The 13,338-nt window shown below is 43.5% G+C and overlaps 1 protein-coding gene across 5 annotated transcripts in view; it reads left to right on the top strand.

Moving 5' to 3' along the window:
* ANO4 (anoctamin 4) overlaps positions 1 to 13,338 on the top strand; it is a 320,816-nt gene that overhangs the window by 271,899 nt on the left and 35,579 nt on the right. For all 5 annotated transcript variants that reach the window (XM_077472273.1, XM_077472272.1, XM_077472275.1 and 2 more), the window contains 3 exons: positions 10,157 to 10,214; positions 10,346 to 10,443; positions 12,201 to 12,343. In XM_077472273.1, the coding sequence (XP_077328399.1) occupies positions 10,157 to 10,214; positions 10,346 to 10,443; positions 12,201 to 12,343 (299 nt within the window). The remainder of the gene's footprint in view (positions 1 to 10,156; positions 10,215 to 10,345; positions 10,444 to 12,200; positions 12,344 to 13,338) is intronic.

Below are 13,338 nucleotides of genomic sequence, written 5' to 3'. Positions count from 1 at the left end.
CTGCTTTAACTGGTAATTGCGCGGTCATGCAATGTTGTACCCAAACGAAATTTGCGTCCTTTTCTTCCCACAAATAGAGCTTTCTTTTAAAGGTATTTGACTGACTCTGCGATTTTTATTTTTTGCGATATAAACGTAAAAAGACCGCAAATTTTGAAAAAAAATGATATTTTCTACTTTTTGTTATTAGAAAAATCCAATAAACTCAATTTTAGTCATACATTTAGGCCAAAATGTATTCAGCCACATGTCTTTGGTAAAAAAAAAGTCAATAATTGTATATTTATTGGTTTGCGCAAAAGTTGTCACATCTACAAACTAAGGTACATTTTCTGGAATTTACGCAGCTTTTATTTTATGACTGCCTATCTCATTTCTTGAGGTGCTAAAATGGCAGGGCAGTACAAAACCCCCCCAAATGACCCCATTTTGGAAAGTAGACACCCTAAGGAAATTGATAAGAGGCATGTTGAGCCCATTGAATATTTTATTTTTTTGCCGCAAGCGATTGAATAATGACAAAAAAAAAAATTTTTTTTTTTTTTTACACAAAGTTGTCACTAAATGATATATTGCTCACACATGCCATGGTTATATGTGGAATTGTACCCCAAAATACATTCTGCTGCTTCTCCTGAGTACGGGGATACCACATGTGGTCGACTTTTTGGAAGCCTAGCCGCGTACGGGGCCCCGAAAGCCAAGCACCGCCTTCAGGATTTCTAAGGGCATACATATGTCATTTTACTCCTCACTACCTATCACAGTTTTGAAGGCCATAAAATGCCAAGATGGCACAAAACCCCCACAAATGACCCCATTTTAGAAAGTAGACACCCCAAGCTATTTGCTGAGAGGCATGTTGAGTCCATGGAATATTTTATATTTTGCCACAAGTTGCGGGAAAATGACAAACTTTATAAATTTTTCACAAAGTTGTCACTAAATGATATATTGCTTACACATGCTATGGGCATATGTGAAATTACACCCCAAAATAAATTCTGCTGCTTCTCCTGAGTACGGGGATACCACATGTGTGGGATTTTTTGGGAGCCTAGCCGCGTACGGGGCCCCGAAAACCAAGCACCGCCTTCAGGCTTTCTAAGGCCGTAAATTTTTAATTTCACGCCTCACTACCTATTACAGTTTTGAAGGCCATAAAATGCCAAGATGGCACAAAACCCCCACAAATGACCCCATTTTAGAAAGTAGACACCCCAAGCTATTTGCTGAGAGGCATGTTGAGTCCATGGAATATTTTATATTTTGCCGCAAGTTGCGGGAAAATTACAAACTTTTTTTATTTTATTTTTTTTTTTCACAAAGTTGTCACTAAATGATATATTGCTCACGCATGCCATGGGCATATGTGAAATGACACCCCAAAATAAATTCTGCTGCTTCTCCTGAGTACGGGGATACCACATATGTGGGACTTTTTGGGAGCCTAGCTGCGTACGGGGCCCCAAAAGCCAAGAACCGCCTTCAGGCTTTCTAAGGGCGTAAATCTTTGATTTCACGCCTCACTACCTATTACAGTTTTGAAGGCCATAAAATGCCAAGATGGCACAAAACACCCACAAATGACCCCATTTTAGAAAGTAGACACCCCAAGCTATTTGCTGAGAGGCATGTTGAGTCCATGGAATATTTTATATTTTGCCGCAAGTTGCGGGAAATTTACAAACTTTTTTTTTTTTATTTTTTTTTTCACAAAGTTGTCACTAAATGATATATTGCTCATGCATGCCATGGGCATATGTAAAATGACACCCCAAAATAAATTCTGCTGCTTCTCCTGAGTACGGGGATACCACATGTGTGGGATTTTTTGGGAGCCTAGGTGCGTACGGGGCCCCGAAAGCCAAGAACCGCCTTCAGGCTTTCTAAGGGCGTAAATCTTTGATTTCACGCCTCACTACCTATTACAGTTTTGAAGGCCATAAAATGCCAAGATGGCACAAAACCCCCACAAATGACCCCATTTTAGAAAGTAGACACCCCAAGCTATTTGCTGAGAGGCATGTTGAGTCCATGGAATATTTTATATTTTGCCACAAGTTGCGGGAAAATTACAAACTTTTATTTTTTTTTCACAAAGTTGTCACTAAATGATATATTGCTCACACATGCCAGGGACATATGTGAAATGACACCCCAAAATAAATTCTGCTGCTTCTCCTGAGTACGGGGATACCACATGTGTGGGACTTTTTGGGAGCCTAGTCGCGTACGGGGCCCCGAAAACCAAGAACCGCCTTCAGGATTTCTAAGGGTGTAAATTTTGGATTTTACACCTCACTACCTATCACAGTTTTGAAGGCCATAAAATGCCAAAATAGCACAAAACCCCCCAAAATGACCCCATTTTGGAAAGTAGACACCCCAAGCTATTTGCCGAGAGGCATGGTGAGTATTTTGCAGCTCTCATTTGTTTTTGAAAATGAAGAAAAAAAAAAATAATGTATATTTTTTTTCTTTTTTTCAATTTTCAAAACTTTGTGACAAAAATGAAGGTCTGCAAAATACTAACCATACCTCTCGGCAAATAGCTTGGGGTGTCTCCTTTCCAAAATGGGGTCACTTGGGGGGATTTTGTGCTATCTGGGCATTCCATGGCCTCCGAAACTGTGATAGGCAGTGAGGAATGAAATCTAAAATTTACACCCTTAGAAATCCTGAAGGTGGTGCTTGGATTTTGGGGTACCGTACGCGGTTAGGCTCCCAAAAGGTCTCACACTTGTGGTATCCCCGTACTCAGGAGAAGCAACAGAATGTATTTTGGGGTGTAATTTTACATATAACCATGGCATGTTTGAGCAATATATCATTTAAATGACAACTTTGTGCAAAAAAAAAAAAAAAATAATAATAATGTATTTTTTCCACAACTTTTGTCAAAATATAAAATATTCCATGGACTCGACCTGCCTCTCAGCAAATAGCTTGGGGTGTCTACTTTCTAAAATGGGGTCATTTGGGGGGGTTTTGAACTGTCCTGGCATTTTATGCACAACATTTAGAAGCTTATGTCACACATCACCCACTCTTCTAACCACTTGAAGAAAAAGCCCTTTCTGACACTTTTTGTTTACATGAAAAAATATTTTTTTTTGCAAGAAAATTACTTTGAACCCCCAAACATGTAGTGTTTTTTTAAAGCAAAAGCCCTACCGATTAAAATGGTGGGTGTTTCATATTTTTTTTTCACACGGTATTTGCGCGGCGATTTTTCAAACGCATTTTTTGGGGAAAAAACACACTTTTTTTTATTTTAATGCACTAAAAATCACTATATTGCCCAAATGTTTGATGAAATAAAAAATATGATCTTAGGCCGAGTACATGGATACCAAACACGACATGCTTTAAAATTGCGCAGAAACGTGCAGCGGCGACAAACTACGTACATTTTTAAAAGCCTTTAAATGCCTTTACAGGTGACCACTTTAGATTTACGGAGGAGGTCTACTGCTAAAATTAGTACCCTCGATCTGACCTTCGCGGTGATACCTCACATGCATGGTGCAATTGCTGTTTACATATGCCACCAGACCAACGCTTGTGTTCCGCGTTGCGCCTTAGCAGGGGGGGACAGGGGTGGTTTTTTTTTTTTTTTTTTTTTTTATTATTTATTTTGCTTTTTTATTTTTTTTTTAAACTGTTCCTTTCATTTATATATATTTTTTTATGATTTTTATTGTTATCTCAGGGAATATAAATATCCCCTATGATTGCAATAGGTAGTGACAGGTACTCTTTTTTTAAAAAATTAGGGTCTATCAGACCCTAGATCTCTCCTCTGTCCTCAAAGCATCTGACCACACCAAGATCGGTGTGATAAAATGCTTTCCCAATTTCCCAATGGCGCTGTTTACATCCCGCAAAATCTAAGTCATGAAATGCTCGTAGCTTCCGGTGTCTTAGGCCATAGAGATGATTGGAGCCATTCTGGTCTCTGATCAGCTCTATGGTCAGCTGGCGGAACCACCGGCTGCATTCTCAGGTTCCCTGTTGGGACAGGAGAGCCTGAGAAAACCATGGAAGATGGTGCGGGGGGGGGGACATTCCCTCCCACTGCTTGTAAAAGTAGTCTAGAGGCTAATTAGCCACTAGGATTGCTTTTACATAAAAGCCGACCGCTGGCTGAAAAGAATGATACCAAGATGATACCTAAACCTGCAGGCATCATTCTGGTATAAGCACTCAAAGTCCCGCAACATACCAGTATGTTGCTGGAACTGGTTGGGCATATATTGTATTTTTTTTTTCATGCAGCCTGTGGGCTGAACGAAAAAAAAATATTGATCGGTGGGCATGCCCACCATTAGATACCACCCTTCATCCACCCACTTTCTAATGGTGGGCATACATGCACCATTTATATATGCCGAAGCATGGGGGCATCCTCCCGCAAAAGGTAGGAGCAGATCGTTCCTCCACCCCGTATGCCCCCATGCTTCGGCATATATGCTCTTTTTTAACTGTGGTGGTGAAATCACCCCCGACAGTGCTGGAGTCGCGGCTTTATGTATCGTGGGAGCAAACGCTGTTGCTGTCAAGATAAATAAATCCGCTCTGCAGCAGAATGGCGTACCTGCTAAGCAAATGATGGTTAACAATAAAACAAAGTAACATTACAGTATAACAGTAGGACTTACCATACCTGCAAAGCAAATACAAAAAAAATCGCAAAAAATAACACATTTAACACAATCTGTGCCTAAAATATATATATGCCGAAGCATGGGGGCATCCTCCCGCAAAAAAGTTATGCCGCGTACATACATTCAAACTTTTCCACGGGCAAGCCCTCCGTCGGAATTTTGACTGTATGTACGCGGCATTAGGAGCAAAATCGATCCTCCACCCCTTATGCCCCCATGCTTCGGCATATATGCTCTTTTTTAACTGTGGTGGTGAAATCACCTCCGACAGCGCTGGAGTCGTGGCTTTACATATCGTGGGAGCAAACGCTGTTGCTGTCAAGATAAATAAATCCACGCTACAGCTGAATGGCGTACCTGAAAACAAAAAATGGTTAACAATAAAACATTGCAGAATAGAATACAGTACAAAGGAGCAGAACAATAGAGAGAGAATATAGAGCGAGAGAGAACAATAAAACGACAACTATTTTTGGTTTTTTTATTTTATATTTTTTTTGGTTTTTTTGGTTTTTTTACTTTTTTTTTTTTTTTTTTTAACACTTTTTTTTGTAACTTTAACACTTTTTCTGTTGTAACGGTTCCAGCGGTTTGGGTCTCTCAAAATGTGATGGCATCTTGGGAGACCCTGTGAACGTGTGCCTAGCTTGTGCAATGCTGTACCCTGCGCTAATACTCAACTAGTTCATGGTAGCGTTCAAAACACTCACCCTGACAAAGACCAGGATTGCCAGGACAGCGGGGACAATAAGAACGGGTGTCACGCCTAAATCCGCGCTTGGTACAGACACGACATCTTTTTTGGGGGGTTCGTTGGGTAGGGGTACTCGGGAGGACATAAGAATAATGCCTCTCATGCAGCCGGCTTACTGCATCTGGTAGGGGAAGGTGAGGTGGAGCACCGCCTGGATACAGAAGGGCTCTGACGATATCCTCCTGGAATTTGAGGAAGGATCCAGTCCGTCCTGAAGCTTTGTGTAGTACATAAGCATTCAGTATAGCCAATTGGAATAAATAAACAGACACTTTTTTGTACCAGCGTCTGGACTTACGGGCAACTAGATACGGCGCCAACAACTGGTCATTGAGGTCCACCCCTCCCATGTTAAGGTTATATTTGTGGACACAGAGGGGTTTCTCCACAACACCAGTCGCCGTAGAAATTTGGACCGTCGTGTCTGCATGAAGGGAGGTAAGAACGAAAACATTCTTATTATCCCTCCACTTCATAGCGAGCAAATTATTACTGCGCAAGCAGGCTCTCTCCCCCAGCCTAAGAGGGGACTCTACAAGCCGCTGGGGAAAGCCCCGGCGATTAGGTCGCACGGTGCCACATGCTCCAATCTGCTGATCAAACAAGTGACTAAAGAGTGGCACGCTTGTGTAATAATTGTCCACGTACAAGTGGTACCCCTTTCCGAATAAGGGTGACACCAAGTCCCACACTATCTTGCCAGCGCTTCCTATGTAATCAGGGCAGTTCTCCGGCTCTACGTGACTATCTCTTCCCTCATAAACCATGAAACTACGTGTATAGCCTGTGGCCCTGTCACAGAGCTTATACATCTTGACCCCGTATCTGGAACGCTTGTTGGGGACGTATTGTTTGAAGGACAAGCGACCAGAAAATTTAATCAGGGACTCATCAACGCAGACAACTTGATCGGGAGTAAACAAGGCTGCAAAACGTTGGTTGAAGTGGTTTATGAGGGGCCGAATTTTGTAGAGCCGATCATACTCAGGGTCTCCACGAGGACGACAGAGTTCATTGTCGCTGAAGTGCATGAACCGCAAAATCATCTCGTATCGTGCCCTGGACATGGAAGCAGAGAACACGCGCATATGGTGAATTGGGTCAATGGACCAATATGACCGCAACTCACTCTTTTTGGTTATGCCCATGTTGAGGGAGAGGCCCAGAAAGATTTTAAATTCGGAAACCGTAACTGGTTTCCATTGTCTGGCAAGGGCGGACTGGGGAATAGTGGCGATGTGTTGAGCAGCGTACAAATTGGTTTGGTCCACAATAGATCTAAAGAGATCTTCGGTGAAAAACAGTGAGTAAAAGTCAAGTGTCGTAAAATCAACTGTTTCCACGTTAATGCCAGGTTGGCCAGTGAATGGGGGAAGTACGGGTTCTGCAGAAGTGGTGGGCACCCAAATAGGATTGGCGAATTCTGCAGGAAGGGCACTATGGGTACGACGGGCCTGTCTTTGTCTTCTTCTTGGTGGCAGCGGGACACTACTTGTGCTTGCCACCTCGCCAGCTTGAACTGCACTTATGGGACTCGCCACGTCACCACGTGTTACTGCAGTGCTGGATGTAGGTCCAGGGTGTACTAGGCCGCTGGTGCTTGCCAGTTCACCAGAAGGTTGAGCGGCTCTAGTATGTCTCTGCTCCATACGAGTGACCTGCGGTTCCTGCACCTCAACAACAGAATACATACGGGATTGGGCACACCTGTTCTTAACAGCGGCCTCATCTCCGTCGTCAGAGCTATCTGTCATGGAGCCGCTGTCCTCTACAGGATCGTATTCTGAGCCTGAATCTGACAGATGAGTGACGTCCTCTTCACTATCTGTCATGCTCAGAAACGTGTAGGCCTCATCACTAGTGTACCTTCGCTTTGCCATTTTGGGCTCTAAATTTAGGGGTACACTAGTGAGACTCACAGGTAAAAAAGCACCTAGCCTGTCAGCGACTGTTTCAAAACGCTACAAAAAAAACTGTTAGCGATCGCAGGGATCAAGCCTGACTCTGCGAACGCTGCAGTTATGTGTGTTGTGTTTTGTAAGTGACAGTGATCGATCGATACTGCACTTGGGTGGGCTGGGCTGGGCTTGGCGGAGGGGCTAAACGCAGGTGCTAGCGGGTATCTGGGCTGATCCCGCTAACAATGCGTTTTGGGAAACCTAAAATGCTGGCAACGCTAATATATATCTGATCAGATACTATATTACTAAGGGAGGTGTATGCTTTGCGCGTGGGTGTTAGCGGTACTGGCACTAACCTGACGCTGGGGCGACGCAGGCCTTATCTGACCCTAAAAAACTTATATCACCCGCCGGGTGATCAGGGGGTTAAACCTTTATTAGGTAATAAATGGCGGGTGCCCTGAAACAAAAAAATATAACTAACCAACCAGCGTCACCTGTAACAGTTATATGGTGATCACTGGTGAAAGGGTTAACTGGGGGGCAATCAGGGGGCTATGCGGTAGTATATGGGGGTCCCTGACGCTATAAAAAGCTGCGGCGAACCCAAATACTTACCTGCCTATCTAGCGTCACCTGTGACACTAATACAGCGATCAGAAAAAAATCGCTTATTAGTGACACTGGCGACGGGGGGTGATCACGGGGTTAAACCTTTATTGGGGGGGTTAGGGGGGCACCCTAGAGCTAAAGGGGGCTAGCCCTAACTGCCCTAACAGTTATTACAGTCACAAATGACACCAATGCAAAAAAAAAAAAAAAAAAATTAAAAAAAAAAAAATGCACTTGGTGTCACTGTGACTGGGGGGGGCAGGGGTGATTGGGGGGTGATTGGGGGGTGATCAGGGGGGTGAAAAGTGTGCCTGGCGTGTTCTACTGTTAGTGTAGTGTTAGGTGCAACTCACCGATGCTCTCTCCTCGGTGCCGGAACGAAAAAGACCGACACGAGGAGAGAATACATCACTTCCTCTCCTGTGTTTACATTACAGGAGAGGAAGTGATGTCACGGGGGATTTTCATTCGTCGGGAGCGATCGCGAGGGGGTGGCCATGAATGAATGGCCGTCCCCTCGTCCGGGATCGCTCCCGAACGAATACCGACCGCCGCAGGCACCGGGCGGGGGCCCGATCGGGCCCCCGACCCGCGGGAAGGCAAGGACGTACATTTATGTGCTTATGCCTGCCCGTGCCATTCTGATGACGTATATCGGCGTGAGGCGGTCGGCAACTGGTTAATTTAGAGCACACCTGGCCTTTGATTCAGTACTGTACAGTATTTGGATCACTTGCAGAATAAGTCTAATCTGATATAGCAGAGTCACTGGTCCCCAGAAACATGACTCCCAGTGTCCTTGGTTGTTTCAATGGTAAACAAGAGCTCCAGCTGCCAATTGCAACAACTTTTTGTTGCCCCTGGAGAGCAGGCCACAGAATCACCCAATCAATGTGTTTGAGGAATTGATGGTAGCTGACACACCTTTAACCCTTTCACTGCCAAGTCCATATGCTGTACAGACCTATAGAAGTGCCTGCAGGTGGTCAAGTCAGTACGGCATATAGACCACCTTCCTCCCTCTCCTATAGTCTTATGGTCACTTCAATGACCATAAGCTCATATCAGAATTGTTCAGCAGACTCTGCTGAACAATTCTATAACTCTGATCAGCAGATTATAACCCGCTGATCAGAATTATTAACCCCTAATATGACCCCCCCACCCATTACCTGTCCCCTGCCTCTCCACCCCTGCTGCATCCTTCTAACTAAAACTGCACGCCACTCTCCTCTCTTGTCACCTTCACCTCCCTTCTTACCCCCCAGCACTAATTACCCCCTCCACCTGATTCAACCCCCCCCTGCAAACCCGCTCCCTGCAGCCACCATTATTAGCCGGCAACCCTGCTCTTCCACTGCTGCCGGCTTCAGGTGCTGTATGGGGCTTGGGGGGGTCCTGATGTGTCCCCCCCCACCAGTAAGATCAGCCCCCAACCGGCCCCACATTCCCGATCCATGGCCGCTCTGAGTGGCATATCTCCTTCCCCTCCCTCTGCCTGCAGCTTCTCCCTTCACAGATCTCCATGATCTGTCATGCTGGGGATCACAGCGGGGGGGGGGGGGGGAGCGGCGTGGGTGTGGGTGATGTAGGGACTTAGTAAACATGTGTTTACTAAGCTCCCCCTGTAGAAGAGAGGGCGCATGCAGCAATTATTACTGATCACTGCTGTATGCCCACTGACACTAACAGCTGATATATTGTAACCGCGAGTGTTTTCAGAAAGATCAGCCACAGAGAGGCCATAAGCAATACTGGTGTCAAGTCCTTTCACCTCTGCTGGCCTTTTTTGGACACATCTTCCAGAGTTCAGCTTCTCTTTAAATTCTCGAGTACTGAATGTTATCTGTTTACATATCTATGAATATATGTAGATGGATTTTTTTATGTAGTTTACATTTACTGGTCCTTACAGGTTTTGTAATACACTAAAATATATTCATTGACATTAAAAAATAAACCAGTATGCAGCCTTTTTGGGAAGATCATAACAGAACCACTAATTTTAAAGGCTTAGGCTTCTTAGAATCAGGAGTCTGGGTAGCTACCCGGATATCTTGTATCAAATTTCACCCCTGCAGATAATGCTTACCACAAATAATGTGTTGCTTGAAAAGATCATTTGCGGTTTACATATTGATATGTTCATTTTAAATAGTTCCATAGAATAAACCTGTATTTCACTATTCAGTTATGCATGTACAATTTTTTCCTTAAAGGTTTACTGGAAGGCCGGGTGCTTATTTAAGGATTATCAACAGATGGAGGCTGGAAGAGGTTAGTGTTTTTACTAAGCTGAGTCTTTATATTTGCAGTTTAGTGGATGAAATGTGGCATAGCTCATATATTCATTTAAAAACAAAACAAGAAAGCTATGTAAATTATATTATTTTCCTATGTATCTGTAGTGTCACCCCAGTGGATGCCTTATTGATTTATGCATGCAGATGGGCATAATAATGGCACTGAAGCAAACCTGGAATAACTTTATGGAGCTTGGCTACCCGTAAGTAAATGTAAATAAGTTTCAGCTGTTACACATATATAAATTAAGAATAGTGAACTACTGTACATTACCATATAAAAACCAGATTATTCTTTATTCTAGTGAGATATGCATCAAGGTTTCTGGCTGCTTTCTATTTTTTATTGTCAGGGCTATTTTAGCCAGAACGCGGTGGAACTCTGTCTTGCCACCTCAGGCTATGGTCCTCAACTTCCCATTCACCACTCTCACTTCTGTGCTCACTTCCCCAGTGGTTCACACAAATCTCTCCATCTCCTATATTCAGGGCAGGGTATATAAAGATACAGGAACCCACAGTGCAGTTATGGGCAGGAGGGGGGCGTTGCATGGTAGGTGGCACCCTCTAAATGATCCCTATCTGTTTCCTGATGGACGTCGACGCCCCCGCTGGATGATCTCCCCACAGGTGAGAGAGGAGGAGCTCACAGTGTTCAAGAGGTACTAGAGCCATCTGGGTGCTTCAGCAACAAAAGTAAGACACCTGCTGAACTTTGCATTGTATACGTAGCGCAGCCCAAAATCTGCATCTTATACATAGCACAACCCTGAACTCAGCATCTTATACATAGCACAGCACTGAATTCTGCATTCTATACAAAGAGCAACCATAGACTCTGCACTCTGTGCATAGTGCAGCCCTGGACCCTGCACTGTGTGTTTTTTTGCCTTTAACCCTGAATTCTATACATAGTGTAGCCCTGAACCCTACCATCTATGTATATAGCACAGCCTTGAACCCTGCACTCTTTGCATGGTGCAATCCTGGACCCTGCATGCAATACATAGCGCAGCCCTGAACCCTACAATCTATACATAGAGCAGGCCTGAACCCTGCACTCCATTCATAGCACAGCCCTTAACTCTGCACTCTATGCTTAGCACAGACTCTATACATAGCACAGCCCTAAACCCTATATTCTGTACATAGCACAGTCCTGCACCCTTCTCTCTATGCATAGAGCAGCCCTAAACCCTGCACTCTTTACATAGCACAGCCCTGAACCTGGCATTGTATGCATAGCGCAGCCCTGGACCCTGCACACTATTCATACAGCAGCCCTGAACCCTGCATTATATACATAGCATAGCCCTGAACTCTGTACTCTATGCATAGCGCAGCCCTAAACTCTGCACTATATGCATAGTGCAGCCCTAAACTCTGCCCTGTATGCATAGCGCTGCCATGAACTCTGCCCTCTGTGCATAGCAGAGCCTTGAACTCTACATTCTATACATAGCGCAGCCCCGAACCCTGCACTGTATGCATAGTGCAGCCCTGGAGCCTGTGTATATTGCACTCCAGAACTGTACATAATGCACTCTGTATGTCGCGTACCCCTGAACCCTGCACTCAGTACATAATGCACCCCTGAGCTCTGCACTCTGTACATAGAACACTCCTGAACCCTGCACTCTGTACATAGCGCACCCCTGAGCCCTGCACTTTGTGCATAGCACAATCCTGAACCTTGCACTTTGTACATAGCGCATCCCTGGTTCCTGCACTCTGTACATAGTGCACTCCTGGTATTTATTGGCCCTTTTAAAATGCACTCCACTCTGCAATTTGGCTTTGCCAACCATGAGTATTTGGGGGTTGACGTGGTTGAGTTCCTGCACCTATTCTTTGAGAAAAAATCCCTGGTTACTGTACTTTGTATCACCTTAACAAATGCATATAATGTTGATCATTTAATTTTGTTGCAAGTAATCTTTTTTATTTGGTAATAATCTAGGTTGATTCAGAATTGGTGGACTCGTAGAAGATTAAGGCAGGAGCATGGTGCTCATGGGAAAGCTAGCTTTCCACAGTGGGAGAAGGATTATAACTTGCAGCCCATCAATGCTTACGGATTATTTGAAGAATACCTTGAAATGAGTAAGTTCTGTTATTGTTCTATCTATGATGTGGCGGTCTCGTGTTGCAACTCATTTTCAAGCCAATATGTATTTTTAAGATGCAAAGGCAATCTCGTATTCATGCTACTCTAAAATGTTATGGTTATCTTTTTGGTCAAAAACTTTTTTTTGGTCTAAAGACTGTTCGTAGCACCTCACTTAAAATTTTACAGGATCTATGGGGCCACTGTGTAGTTTACTGACACAGAAACCAAAGTTATGATACGAACACAAAATGGGAAACATTCTTAAGTGCAAAAACATATATAATAAAAGTGCCTAAAACATAAATTAGCATGTAGTAAATGCCTCTTTATTTATAAAAAAAAAAAAAAAGAGTATATCATTCTAAAATATAAATCGTAAAAGGACAATTATAAATCACCTTTAAACATGATGACATCATGTTGAATCATAGTTACTGTATTAGGTTTCTTAAGTGTCTAGAAGTGCCATAAGAAGATGATTGGGAAGAATATTAAGGAAAGAAAGTGTTTATTTTTATGATTTTTTTGTGCACTGTATCAGAATTTTTTTCATTTTTTTAAGAAATACTTTATTCTGTGGTATGGTAGCACACTAGGAAGGTTACTTTCACACCCCAGCAAGTTATATACCGCAGTCTTCAGTCAGTAATAGAAATCCTACTAATTACTTACTGGGACAGGGAGGCCAGTGGTAAACACTGCAGGCTGTGGACTATCAGCAAATACAGTTTTTATCCAAAGATTAGATGAAGCTTTGATCCCAGTCTGGCACCACCTTACCAAGGTGGGTGACACCTACTTGTTTAGTAAATCAGCTCCTTGGTCTTTAATATTAAACACTTGTAATCACCCAGATATTAAATAAACTAAAACTGAAAGTAAAATAAATAAGGGTTAGGTGCAGATATTGAACTGCTAGGTGATGGCTGCTGCATTGGAAAAGTTCTGTAATTTCCATTTGGAGGTAGTGAATTGGTTTATAAAAAAA

This window comes from Lithobates pipiens, unplaced genomic scaffold (assembly GCF_037356315.1).
Source record: "Lithobates pipiens isolate NorthernLeopardFrog02 unplaced genomic scaffold, aLitPip1_a1.2 Scaffold_8, whole genome shotgun sequence".
NCBI lineage: Eukaryota > Metazoa > Chordata > Amphibia > Anura > Ranidae > Lithobates > Lithobates pipiens.
Note: the sequence above shows the minus strand (reverse complement) of the source record. Positions and strands in the feature narration are given on the sequence as shown.